At 45.9% G+C, this 12,937-nt stretch overlaps 1 protein-coding gene across 1 annotated transcript; it reads right to left on the reverse strand.

The window, feature by feature from the left end:
• Nucleotides 1–356: 356 nt before the first annotated feature.
• On the reverse strand, nucleotides 357–8,132 carry LOC309375306 (phospholipase A2 inhibitor and Ly6/PLAUR domain-containing protein-like). The gene is made up of 5 exons (XM_081920986.1): nucleotides 8,029–8,132; nucleotides 4,584–4,685; nucleotides 3,252–3,401; nucleotides 2,380–2,517; nucleotides 357–498 (listed from the first exon to the last, which is right to left on the reverse strand). Exons 1-5 carry the CDS (start codon nucleotides 8,114–8,116, stop codon nucleotides 359–361), a joined length of 618 nt encoding a protein of 205 aa, XP_081777112.1. The 5' UTR covers nucleotides 8,117–8,132; the 3' UTR covers nucleotides 357–358.
• Nucleotides 8,133–12,937: the final 4,805 nt, after the last annotated feature.

The following is a 12,937-nucleotide window of genomic DNA, read 5'->3' on the forward strand; positions in this document are numbered from 1 at the left end:
ACATACTATGTATATTGTTCCAACTGCCTGCAAAAGTTGTGTTTAATAGGGTAAATTCATGCTAAATGTGGGCAGATTTTTATTTTCATTTTATTTTTTAAATGAGAAACTTAAAAGCACTGAAATTTGACAGATTTGTCCATTCCAGTGCCGAAATGCTCATGGCATGAATCCTTCAAGGTGGCTGGCATGGAAAGAGAGCTCAGGAGAGAAACTTCATAAAGCGAATGCTGGAGATCATGGGTAGCAGGAGGAGGAAGAAACTCTTCAACAGGATATGGCTGGCACTAGGTATCGTTGTTGCTTTAGGAGTTGTGGCTGGTTTCCAAGTTGTGGCTGATGCAGAATTTCTGGCTCGTTAAGCAGTGTCTGCTTTTGCAGCAGGGACACATGTTATTGTTTTGATATTGTAGGGGACTCCTCCAATGGTCAGTGCATAGTTCTCGACACCGCACATATTGCTTGTTCCACAACCATGCAGGACAAATGTCTTGGCACCTGCAGGTAAATATGGGGATCATCAGCAGGTGTCAGTGGTAGCTGCTCTAGGAAAACAAATGGAGCATGGCCCCTTCAATGTCAATCTGCCCTCACCCAGCCCCCACCGGCCTGCCTTCTCACTCCCAACCAGTCCAACGGATGACCTTCACCATCAGCTTCCTTTTCCTTAGGGGCATTGCCTCTTGTAGATCGGAACAGGCAGGAAGATGGGTACAAAACTAGGACTAGTTACTCTGCCTGCCATGGGCTCTGCTTATGGTCGGTCCTCTGCTAATTGATTGTAGGACCTTATATTTTCAGAATTTGTATTTCTATATAGTAGTTGCCTGGGGTCCCATGGTGCCCATTGTGTTTTGCAGAAGACCCAGCCACCTTTATAGCAAACTGAAAGGAAAAACAGGGAAAGGGACCTGCCAAAAAATGAACCTGGGGCTCAGACCTCTGAGACCATGAGTGTCTGTTCCTCAGCCACAGTGGAAATAATTTTGCAACAATTGGGATCCATCCATTCTTAACCTGTCCTGGGCTGGATTGGGGAGGAGAGGAAGAGGCAGATGAGAAAAACAGATATAGGCAAAAGTGGTTCAACTTGGGGACACTTGGCAAATTCTCTTTTTTTATTTATTTCAGGGGTTTCTGAGCCTGTGATTCTCCCTGAGCTATAACTCCTTCTGGGGTGCAGCCTGTCCCCCCAGACCACATCCATAACCAGCCTACTTATCACCCTCCTTTGGGGCTTGAACACTTGCTTGCCTGGACGGAGGAGAAAGATGGCTGCATGTTGTGCATGTGAAATGGGGGGGGGGGATAATGTTTTGCTCCACCCACTTCTGATTCTGCTCCACTCATCATGGGCACCTGACCTCTGGGAAGCAAATTTATTTAATTGTTAAATATTTATAGCACCCTTCCTCTCAAAAGAGCCTGTGTCAGTCAACACATCCACAATTTATTTTTACATTTATTGTTGTTGTTTAAAAAGAATTAATCCTCCATCTGAAAAAGGTATCCCACCTTTACTCCTAGCAGCTCAAGGTGACATATTTGGTTGTCACAACCATCAACACCTTATTTTATGTTCACAACATGGCAACCATGGAGTCCCAGCTGTGCTAGGGAGAAAAAGAAAGCTCTTTCGTATCCAAGCATGCATTTCCAGTAATAAACCCGCTACTTATTCTCTGATCCCAAGTGTCTCTCTGTGTGACTGCATCAAGGTAAGCCTCCTCTCCTAACAATAATTCAGAAGTTGAAAGCCTCCAAGCTGTGTGCTAACTCTGCCTATCAGTCAATAGTATTCAGAGTGATATTTCTTCAACACTGGTTGTAAAAGAAAGCCCTTGTGGCTAATCGTTATGCTGAATCTATCTAGTACTTTTTGAAGGCCATCCAGTGTGATAGCCATCATCACTACGTCTTATAGGACCAATTCCCATCATTCAACTATGCACTGGGTGACAAAGTATTTTCTTTTGCCCATCTGAAATGTTCCAACATTTAGCTTGATTGGATGGTCCCGAGTTCTACTCAAATGAGAAGGACTTATGTGAATGGGTCCTGACTCAATCCCACACTCGACACTTTAGTGCTCCAAAGGATGATGCACACATGCCATTAGCACCTTATCATGGGTGCAATCCCACCATGCTCTGACACAGCACTTGTTCATTTCAATGATGCTTGCACCAGAGAACATCCTGGGAGACTGTTCCCCGAGATTCAGGGCTGCAAGTCTCTTGCTCAGCCGCCTGAGATAGTTATCTCATCTTGCCTGATGGTTGGTACACCTCTAGATCCTCCAGAGGCAGTATTCCCCTCCCACCTGCTCTCCCCATCCCATGGAATCCCTCCTCCTTTGCTTAGTCCCTTCAGGGTTACCAGAGCTTCCTTCTACAGTGATGCAATTCCTTTGACCATCTGTGCATAAGACTGGTCCATCCGTGCACTCTTTCTCCGTCTGAGCATAACATCCTTTTGTGCAAGTGAGCCCATTCTCAGTCCAAGGAGCTTGAAGAGCTAGGAAGCAAAGAAGAAAGAAGCAAATGATCATATATGGAACGTTTGTACATAAGAATCTCCAAAGAGCCCCGCTGGATCACTGACAGGCCTGCTTCACACAGACACAGCAGCCGCAGCCTTCCTGATGCATTCACACAACCACCCACTGAGTCCTCCCCCCAGCTGTTTGTTAGCATATTCTTTGTCAGAATGAAAGAATGAGTTCTAGACACACAGGTTTGACACCTTTCCTGTCTTGTGTTAGGATGAAAGGTGTGAAGGTACCAAAACTTCCTCCACTCCACCCTGTTCCTGCCAAGTTTCAAAAGCAAATTGAGAATGTTTTCATCATTCTGAAACCAAGGGCCCCTCTAGACTGGTGTTCTATTGCGGGTTCATTTGTGCAACATGTTTTTCAAACTATAACACTGCATTAGTGATGGATTTCTCCTGGTTTCATTTCTTCTGTGATGCTTCTCCAGTTCTATTGCATTCTACTATGGGATTAAAATAAACCAGGACATTTGTGGTATGAAAAACTATGGGATTTCAGCTAGAAGTAATGGGAAGTGCACTGATTAGAAATTAAGCAGTATGACCATGCACATACAAACGGTATTGATAATAGAATAGTGTGTGAATGCCCCAGTAGCATCATGGGCACAAATCATTCTGAATGCACCATAAAAAGAACTCCTGGAGTGGCTCATTTCTGCAATTCTGATATCATAGAGGGGTAGGTTATGACATACAGGTCCAATTTAACTTTGCGTTGCACCCATCTTCAGTACAGCAAGCAGAGCTGGAGCGCAAATGTTTCTCTTTTCCTATGGTGATGTTATAAGCATTGGCACAAGAATCACTTTTTCCACATGAATAGGTTGTTGTGTCAAACTCGGTGCCTGTTTACCGGAGGAAGAGAAAGACAAACAACAGGTCAGGAGAGCTCATTCCCCAGAATCCTTCATTCTCTGCCGAACTCTATGGTCTCTGCTCTGCCTTGCCCTTCCATCCTTTCCAAGTTCTCCCAAAGGAATATGGTTCAGTGGAGTAGAGCCTCCATCTTGCTGAAGAAACTCTGGAAGTTCCAGATCAATGGTGAAGAACCTCAAGTCTGTGGACCAAAGGGAACCTCTTTCTGTATCTGACCCTTCAGAACTGGCCCAATCCACACCCCTTACCAACTTTGTTTTACATTCTCCATGAGTGTGTTTGCCTGGCTGGTATATGTCATTGAAATCTGATAATGATTTCTGTTTTCCTTGACTGAGTGGAAGAGAGAGAGATGGGTGTTTGTGGGCAGAACCTAGCCTATAAAGCTAAAATTTACATTTCTTACTTTGCCCACTTTACTTATGACCCTGCCCAGTTCTGGTGTGTGGCCCTCAAAACAGAATGTGGCCCTCTGCCCAAAAGGGAATTCTGCTCTGGAACACTGCCAGAAATCTCAGGAGGTGGTTAGTGGTAGAGGAGAACGTCCTGGCTGGTCCATTAAGTGAATGGAGTACTTCCTGTTCTATTATTATTATTATTATTATTATTATTATTATTATTATTATTATTATTCTATTTATACCCTGCCCATCTGACTGGGTTGCCCCAGCCACTCTGGGCAGCTTCCAACATATATAGAAACATAAATAAACATTTTAAAAAAACCTTCCGTATACAGAGCTGCCTTCAGATGTCTTCAAAGGCTGTATAGTTATTCATCTCCTTGGTTTGGGGGTCGGATAACTCCATACCCTCCAACATTTATCCAATGTAAATAGGGACGGCACAAGGAAATGCAGGACATTCCAGGATCAAATCAGAAACCGGGGCAGCTTCTGTAAATCTAGGACTGTCCCTGGAAAATAGGGAAATTTGGAGGGTCTGCTACCAGCTTCCAACTCCTCCTTAGTCTCAGGGTTGTCCCTTGCAGAACTCAACTGGGAGCAGGAGATGGGGGCGAAAGTAGAATGATTTGGCTCTGCCCATCATTGGCCTTCTTCCATACCAGTCCTAATGGGCACCAGCCTCCATTGGATAGATTGTGGCACAGCATGGAGGATGCCACCAGGCAAGGCCAACACCTCCCTTACCAAGCATTGTGCTCTGGTCCCTGATGAGCACGCAGGCATCCCAACCGCTGGCACAGTCCGAAGCGTTAGAAACTTCTGCTCCTTGTACACACTTCAAGACAGCTGGAAGAAGAGAGAAGGGCATCATTCAACTATGGGACTGAAGAACCCTCATGCATTGGACAAAATGGGGAAGGCCCGTGTCCCATTCAATGCGTAATGCTGACTCTGGGCAAAGTTTTTCCTAGAGTGCACATCACAGTGTGAAATGTGTCCTGCTGGATAAGAACATGGCTGTGTACACACCATACATTTAAAGTTTATTTAAAACACACGACACACAGACCCCCAATCCCGGGAACTGTAATTTGCCCCTCACAGAACAACAATTCTCAGCACCCTGAATCAACTTCAGTTCCCATTATTATTTGGGGAATGTCATGTGCCTTACATGAAGGTTGTCATAATTTACAAATTTTAATGCACATGTGTTTTCTAGCTAATCAAAATGCCATCTTGGGTGAATAGGGGGAAGAAAGCAGGGAATTATGTCAACTTTGAACAGTCTATTTCCATTCCTTCTTCCTCCCATAGGAGACAGTGATGGCCTCCAACTTTAAAAGAGGATTAAAGAAATTCAGATAGGAGAAGATTCTCAATGGTGACTCAGTGTGACGGCTATGCTTTCTGTCTACCGTGAAGACAGCAATGCCTCTGGAAGCCCGTTTCTGGGAATCACAAGTGAAGAGAGTGCTGTTGCAGGTCTTAGTTATGGGATTCCCATAGGCATCTGGCTGAGAACAGGATTGTGGACAATATGAGCTACTGGCTTGATCCTGCAGGCTATTCCTGTGTTTTTCAACCAAACACAGAGTTAAAGGTAAAGGGACCCCTAACCGTTAGGTCCAGTCACAGACGACTCTGGGGTTGCGGGGCTCATCTCGCTTTATTCTCCGAGGGAGCCGGCATACAGCTTCGGGGTCATGTGGCCAGCATGACTAAGCCACTTCTGGCAAACCAGAGCAGCGCACGGAAATGCCGTTTACCTCCCCACTGGAGTGGTACCTATTTATCTACTTGCACTTCGTGCTTTCGAACTGCTAGGTTGGCAGGAGCAGGAACCAAGCAACGGGAGCTCACCCTATCATGGGGATTTGAACTGCCGACCTTCTCACAGCGCCACCTGTGTCCCACCAAATACAGAATCTAGCCCTTAATTGATTATTGATTGATAGATTACTTAATTTCTATGCTGCTTAATATATTAAAATTATCTCTAAAGGCAAAGTAGCCAATTCCTAGGGGGCAAGGTCCCTCTGCCCTCCCCCCATAAAATATGTCGGCGAGGCCCCCCCCAAGAAGATGGGCATTGCCATTCAAATGCTGTGTGTGCACCATGTCATGTGATTGATCATGCAGGGCGGGGATTACCTGCCCCTCCCCAATATTTTATTCAAATTGGGGGCCCCCTTGCTATGAGGTGTATAAAAAGCCGAAGCAACAACAGACAACTTAAAGAAAACATTACAAAAATACACCGTTACATATAAAAACGTTACATTAATATAACATTACTAATATATATATATATATATATATATATAGTAATGTTATATTAATGTAACGTTTTTATATGTAACGGTGTATTTTTGTAATGTTTTCTTTAAGTTGTCTGTTGTTGCTTCGGCTTTTTATAAATCTACGAAAGCATATATATATATATATATATATATATTATATATATATATATATATATATATATATATATATATATATATATCAGTAGCAATTCCTTTCGATCTCTTTTTTATATATATAAATTTTATTAGTTTTTTAACATATCATTTTCAACAGTAATTAAACATACTTTTACATCTTATTCAATTTTTTTGAGTTCCATCAGTCCTGTCTGAAAGTTTTCCAATCTAATCTCTTAGTATGCATTTCTTATTTTCCCTATTACATTTCAAACTCATAACCAATATCTCTATCTTTTTCTACTTTGAAACACTTCGTATATTTCTCCTTACAAAACTTCTTGTAGTCCTACCTACTAGCTTAATTTGTTGATTACAGTTGCTCTTCAAATAATTCAACAATTCCTTTCATTCTCAGCCTCCGGGTTCTCACCCAGGGTCCAAACACACCCTCAGCTCACCCACAAAAGTCGCAATCAGAACAGCGGCCATCGATCTAGTCTCTCACTATAGACTTGCTTTTCATGGGCAAGCCCAAGGTCAATGGTACTTCCTCAGGCTTCCCACAGCTGTGTCCCATTCAGCTGCCCTCTCCACACCGAGTTCAAGGTACAGCAGATGTATTAAGTCTCCCAGGGGGTCCAAAGGCTGCAGGAAGTTTCCTCCTGCGCTCACAGCTCTTTCTTCACCCTCTGTCCCCTCCTCGTTCTCAAGCTGCCATACAGCTCGGCTCTTCTTTTTGCCAAGAGATTCTCCTGTGGTAAGAAAGTTCTCTGCAGTTTTTAACCCTCCAAGATTGGCATTAAACAATGGCACAATAGGTATGTGATTCCAATTTTGTCCCTGACCACATAGTAGGAAAACACATCCGATGAATGATATTTGGAAAAAGAAAAAGAAAAAGAAAAAACTTTACATGGCATGCTGCTCCTGTAAAATGGGGTGCACAACTGGCATTTGAGTGCTGTGTAGAGATGGTGTACTAACAAACACCAATCTTCTGTGTCATTAAGAGGGGCACATTCCCCTTCCCACCCCACCCCATGCCATCAATGGCCCCAGTCCCACCACTGGCTACAGCACATTGAGATTTTGTCAAGAAAGCCAAGAGAAGATCAATCAGCAGTAGAAAACGACCAAGGCAATAGCATTTTGCTAGTTACACGGCAGGTGACATAGCTACCTAGGGTGTGTGTGTGTGTGTGTGTGATTTTGTAGCTTTATATTCTGATTTTATCCTGTGAACTGCCCTGAGACTGAGGGTATAGGGCAATGCAATAAACAAACAAACAAATAAATAAATCTCATGCAAAATATGCCTCCCAATGCTAGTTCTACTGGACTTAACCTTCCAGAGTTCCTTTACCATTACCCTTTTTACCTACTATGAATAGACCTTTGGACATGACTTAGGCTCATCCATTGCAATATACATACTCCGAGTAGCACTTAGCTGAATACTGTATATTTCAGCCAACACCTTTACAATTTACAGCAGATTACTCCCAGTCTATGATTCCCCATCACCAAAGGCATCCACTCAAAAGCTAGCGTGGTAGTCCAAGTTTGGGGGGGGGGGGACACTAGCTCTTGCATGCACCTCAGCTCTTCCTTTTGCTAAAGATCAGCCTGTGGCAGGAACAATCTGTGCAAACTTTTTAACCCTCAAACGATGGCCCAGTTGATATGCCATTCCATAGTACTGGTCTTCCATTCTGTCCCTAACAGCATAGGAGGAAAATGGATGTGATCAATGATAAATAACTTACATGTATCCGCAGAGGCAACTAAGAGTGGTGAAAGAAGGCAGAGCACAAGGAGAGGCACCATGGTGTCGGAAGGTAGGGCTAAGATCATTGCTGAGCTTGACTGCTTCTTGTGCCCAGATGTATGGGCAAAGGACGTTTTATAGATGGGTCTGCTGTAACATCTTTTAGGGAGTTGCTCCAATGAACCACAGTAAAAGGAGTGTTGTGTAGTGTAAATACCCATAAAGAAAATGGGTGGAGATGCTTCTCTTATTGTGCAAGGACTTCCTGGAACGAAGGGTGGATTCTGACAACAAATTTGGCAAAACTGATGCCAACTGATGCATTTCTAGCTTTAGGAATGTTTGGCATGTACCTTACATATTATTACTTATTCCATTTATTCCCTCACTCCTCTATGGATCCTCAAGCAGGCAGGAAGTTAGGAGTGCTCTTTTATTATAACAACAACCCTGTGAGGCAGGTTCAGCTGAGAGATAGTGTGTAGCCCAGGGGTTGGCATGGTTTACCTCGCATGGGCCGGTTCACTCCAGTGGAGATCCCTCCATGGGCCAGATCACAATTTTCGCTGTCTGTATCTGCGCAGATGCGATCTCCAGTGCCGCAGAAGCGAGTCCCCGTGCCACGCTGTGCCAGTTTAGTGCAGCATGCAGGGACTCACCAAGCGGGCAGCTTGGTTTGGAGGCAGCTCGAGGACCGGTTAAATGACCTCTGTGGGCCGCTTGTGGCCCATGGGCCTTGGGTTGCCAACCCCTGGGGTAGCCCAAAGTGCATCACTCAAGGAATTTCATAGATGAGTGGAGATCTGGACCCACGTCTTCCTCACCCTGCCATATTATCATTTATTGCCTGCTATGTTCTGAAATTAGTGTAGCCAGCTCCAGAAAACTGGGGAAGTTCAGAGAGGAGCCTCAAAACTCAAGGATGGCGAGCCTGTGGCCTTCTGGATTTTGATATGGATGCAGCTTCCATCATCCCTAACCATTAGCCATGCTGGCTGGAACTGACAGGAACTCCAGTTCAACAACACCTGGAGGGTGACACGTTTTGCCACCCCACACTTGGCTCCATGCTCATTCTCCTCTGTCCCCTGATTGTTTGGAATATGGGGATCACCCCAAAAAAATATGGAGGACCCAGAAGAGTGGGGGCCCTAGGATTTGGTATCCCTGGTGTGTGTGTGTGTGTGTATGTATGTGTGGAGTCGTTTTGGGGTGGGGTTGCTTTTTATTGAAGCAAAAGACAGGCAGAACCATGAGTGACATTGGCTGGGTCAGGGACTGGACAGAGGAATAGTGAGGCAGATGAAAGGCAAAGTGGGAAATTGTGGGAGAAAAGAAGGAGGCAGAGCCGGAGCAGTTGGCTGACACGTTGTCACTAGATTCAGGTAGGTAGCCATGTTGGTTTGACGTAGTAAAAATATATATAAAAAATAAAAAAATTGTCCAGTAGCACCTTAGAGCAGTGTTTCCCAACCGGTGTTCCGCGGCACACTAGTGTGCCGCGAGACGTTGCCTGGTGTGCCGCGGGAAAAATTAAAAAATTCGAAAGATATCCGGAGAGGCGGCCTTCAGGCGAGTTTTAATTTTAATTTTCCTTCTCCCACTTAATGCCCCACGCTCGCCCGAGCAGCTTGCAGTCCTCGGTAACCACGGCGACCCGAGGGAGGGGAGGGAACAGGGAAGTCGAGGGCAGCGGCGAGCCGCGATGACGTCAGTGGGCTGCGCTGCCTCGCCCTGGCACGGTGTGAGAGCCCCGGCTAGTGGCGCGAGCTTCGGAATAAGTGGGATCCGCGTGCGCGAGACCGAGATCGCGGGTAAGGAGCTCAGCCCTGGGCAGGAGGAAGCGGGGCCGCGCGTGCGGGCCACATCCCCACAGAGAGCGAGCCTCCCCCGGCCCACCACTCCGGGCAGGTCCACTCGCATGAGGGGGCAGCGATGGCGACGGCCGGCAGCTTGCCTGCAATGCCATCCCTCGAGCAGGCGAGGAGCCCGGAGGCTACCAGATGCGAGTCCTCTTTCCCACCCTGCTCGGGAGTCCAGAGCACTTGGTCGCATTCAGGATCTAGAGTGGGGAAGCGGGGCTTGTGTCTGGGCTGGACACATTGGGCTGCCTGTGCCGCTCGACCTGCGGGGAGAAATCAGGGTGGGAGTCATGACTGTGAGGCAGGGCTGCCAAGTGTGGCAGAAGAGGACACGGCCGTCGCACCTGTCCTTAGGTAGGAGCTTCTTCCGTGTCGACCTGCTGCCCTAAAGTCTTGGCCTTTTTCTTGGCTTTTTGGCAGTTGGCACAGAAGGAAGGCAAGGGGGAGGGGAAAAAATTGAAACTTACACTTTCGTGCATCCCTCCCAGCGTGACGCTGCGCGCTGACGTCACGGGGCTGTAATGGTGGTGTGCCTCGAGATTTTTTTCATGAAACAAGTGTGCCTTTGCCCAAAAAAGGTTGGGAAACACTGCCTTAGAGACCAACTAAGTTTGTTCTTGGTATAAGCTTTTGTGTGCATGCACACTTCTTCAGATAGTTGTCACTAGAAAGCATTCCAAACCCCCCTTCTCCCAGAACCTGGCAGGCCTTGAAAGTAGGGGAGCAAAGGGCTTGGAGACAAATGACGCTACACGGCCAACATAAGGTGGGTGCTGCTGCTGACAATTGAGGAAGTTGAGAGAAGGGGTGGGGAGATTTTCTTGGAGCAACACCATTACTCCAAGAAGCTGCATTTCTAAGCCTCCCTCTGTGAATATTGAATAAAATGTTTTGGTAAGAACTTTTCCTGTCTCATCTATTCCTTGCAGCCTACTGTGGGGGGATCAGGTTCCCTGATGCCTGAAAGGCTGTGACTTGAAGAACGTGTTCTTGGGCTTCCTTTTCACTCCTCCTTGCCATTGCTTTTTCCACATGTAATATGTCTTTTTAGGGTGTGTAGCCTGAATGCAGGAACCATCTTAGTCAAGATTTTTATACAGTGGTACCTCAGGTTACAGACGCTTCAGGTTACAGACTCCGCTAACCCAGAAATAGTACCTCGGGTTAAGAATTTTGCTTCAGGATGAGAACAGAAATCGTGCTCTGGCGGCACAGTGGCAGCAGGAGGCCCCATTAGCTAAAGTGGTGCCTCAGGTTAAGAACAGTTTCAGGTTAAGAACGGACCCCCAGAACAAATTAAGTTCTTAACCCGAGGTACCACTGTTTTGGCTAAAGGCCAAGGTATAAATGCCATAAGCAAACAAAAATATCTCCACCAGCCATTTTGTGAGTCACCTTCTCAGTTACGTGACATATCTACCCACTTCCTGTTTGGCAGCCAAACCAGGAAGTTTGTTGGGTCTTTCAAGGGCTGCTGTCTCTGTTTTCCCCTTAGTGTGACATGTGTTACCAAGCCCTAGATAAAACTAAGGGCTTATTCACACTTCCCCTGGTCCCTCAGCTTTCCCGATGGGAAGCAGCTCTTTAGAACACAATTAGAGCAAATGGCAATTGGGCTTTTCCCCCCAGATGGATGTTTGTTCTGATTGAGCACTAAAGAGCAGGTTTTCCATGCAAAAGGAGGTAAGGGGACAACCACTCAGACCACTTGGACCCATGTTTTCTAGGCAGGGAACAAGCAGATATGTGGATGAGCCCTAAACCCATGTCCTCACAGTACGCTTCCACCAAACATTTCTGAGAGTGGTTAAAGGTGCTGAGAGTTCTTAGGAGACACCAAATCCCAACCCCGAGCTCCAATTTCTCTGTTCCCTGAGGAGAGGGGTGGAGAACTGTAGCTCTGTATCGAGAAAAGGGAGTCTCCAAACAATTCTCTGCCCTCTTAAACTATAGCCCCCTGAATTATTTGGGGGAGACAATGGGTGTTTGGCATCATAGTGGTTCAGGAGTGGCTTGGACTGGCACCATTGAGAAAGGGATGAAGACAGCGGTCTGTGTCTGAGAGAGTCTCTCCTTTGACAAAGGATTTGTTGATCACCCAACTCATGGGCAATCGTTTTCCAACCCTGATGCAGACCTCCTTACTTCTGCTGCAGAAAGCTGAGCTGCACTATGTCCTTGGATCTTGCTGTTACTGTTCAACTGGCATGAATTCAGGCCATTCCTCTAGGTTCAGAGATTGACTCCCAAAACAGAAGTGCTGGATTTACTGACTGGCAATAAAACTGCCATTGTTGCCCGTATCACAGTCCCCTGGCTTTGTTGCAAATGCAAACAGGGTTGTAGCCTTTGGCAAAGTCAGCCTCTGACGTTGGCCTCACTGGGCACCTACTAAAGCCCACACCCCACTTGCAGTCCCCTGACTAGCTCTATGGATGATAGTCAGATGATTGTTGTTCTGGGTGGTGTTTCAGTCCCTCTGGTGAGGCAGCTAAGAAGCTTGAGAATAGGGACAGGGAAGACATCCCATTCAACTTGGACCTCAGTTTCTGCCGTGTGGTAACAAGTTTCTAGGGGGTTCCAGGCACTCAAGATTTGTGTTTTTCCATTAGAAAATCAAGACACAGCAGAGTCTGCAATGTCTTAGAAAAATGGTTTATTCACACATATTTGCACCTAAAACCTTCAGTGGAGGAAGTGCAGAATATGACACCCCAAGAGTATCTCTCATTGCTCCTCTCATAGCTATAGCAAGCTTTGCTCCACCCCATCACTTAATGGATCCAAATGGTTTCCAGGGAGTGGCAGGGGTTGGATCTCTCGGTGGCATTTGATACCATCAATCATAACATCCTTCTGGACTATCTAGAGGTGCTGGGGGCACTGTTAGACAGTGTTCCACTCCTTCCTCCTGGGCTGTGTCCAGAAAGTGGTGATGGGGGATGAGCGGGGTATAATAATAATAATAATTATTATTATTATTATTATTATTATTATTATTATTATTATTATTATTATTATTCCCATGTTGATGGCCTTTCAGCT

Source organism: Podarcis melisellensis, assembly GCF_964234715.1.
Source record: "Podarcis melisellensis genome assembly, chromosome: 8".
Lineage (NCBI taxonomy): Eukaryota > Metazoa > Chordata > Lepidosauria > Squamata > Lacertidae > Podarcis > Podarcis melisellensis.

What these genes read in the sequence shown, in the direction of transcription:
- LOC309375306 (XM_081920986.1), bottom strand. Translation starts at nt 8,116, where the DNA reads ATGATCTTAGCCCTACCTTCCGACACCATGGTGCCTCTCCTTGTGCTC. An exon ending in CGCAAAGTTAAATTGGACCT is followed by an intron (nt 2,518 to 3,251) that starts GTATGTCATAAC and finishes TTTGCTTCCTAG; the next exon opens with CTCTTCAAGCTCCTTGGACT. An exon ending in CACTGTAGAAGGAAGCTCTG is followed by an intron (nt 499 to 2,379) that starts GTAACCCTGAAG and finishes ATTTACCTGCAG; the next exon opens with GTGCCAAGACATTTGTCCTG.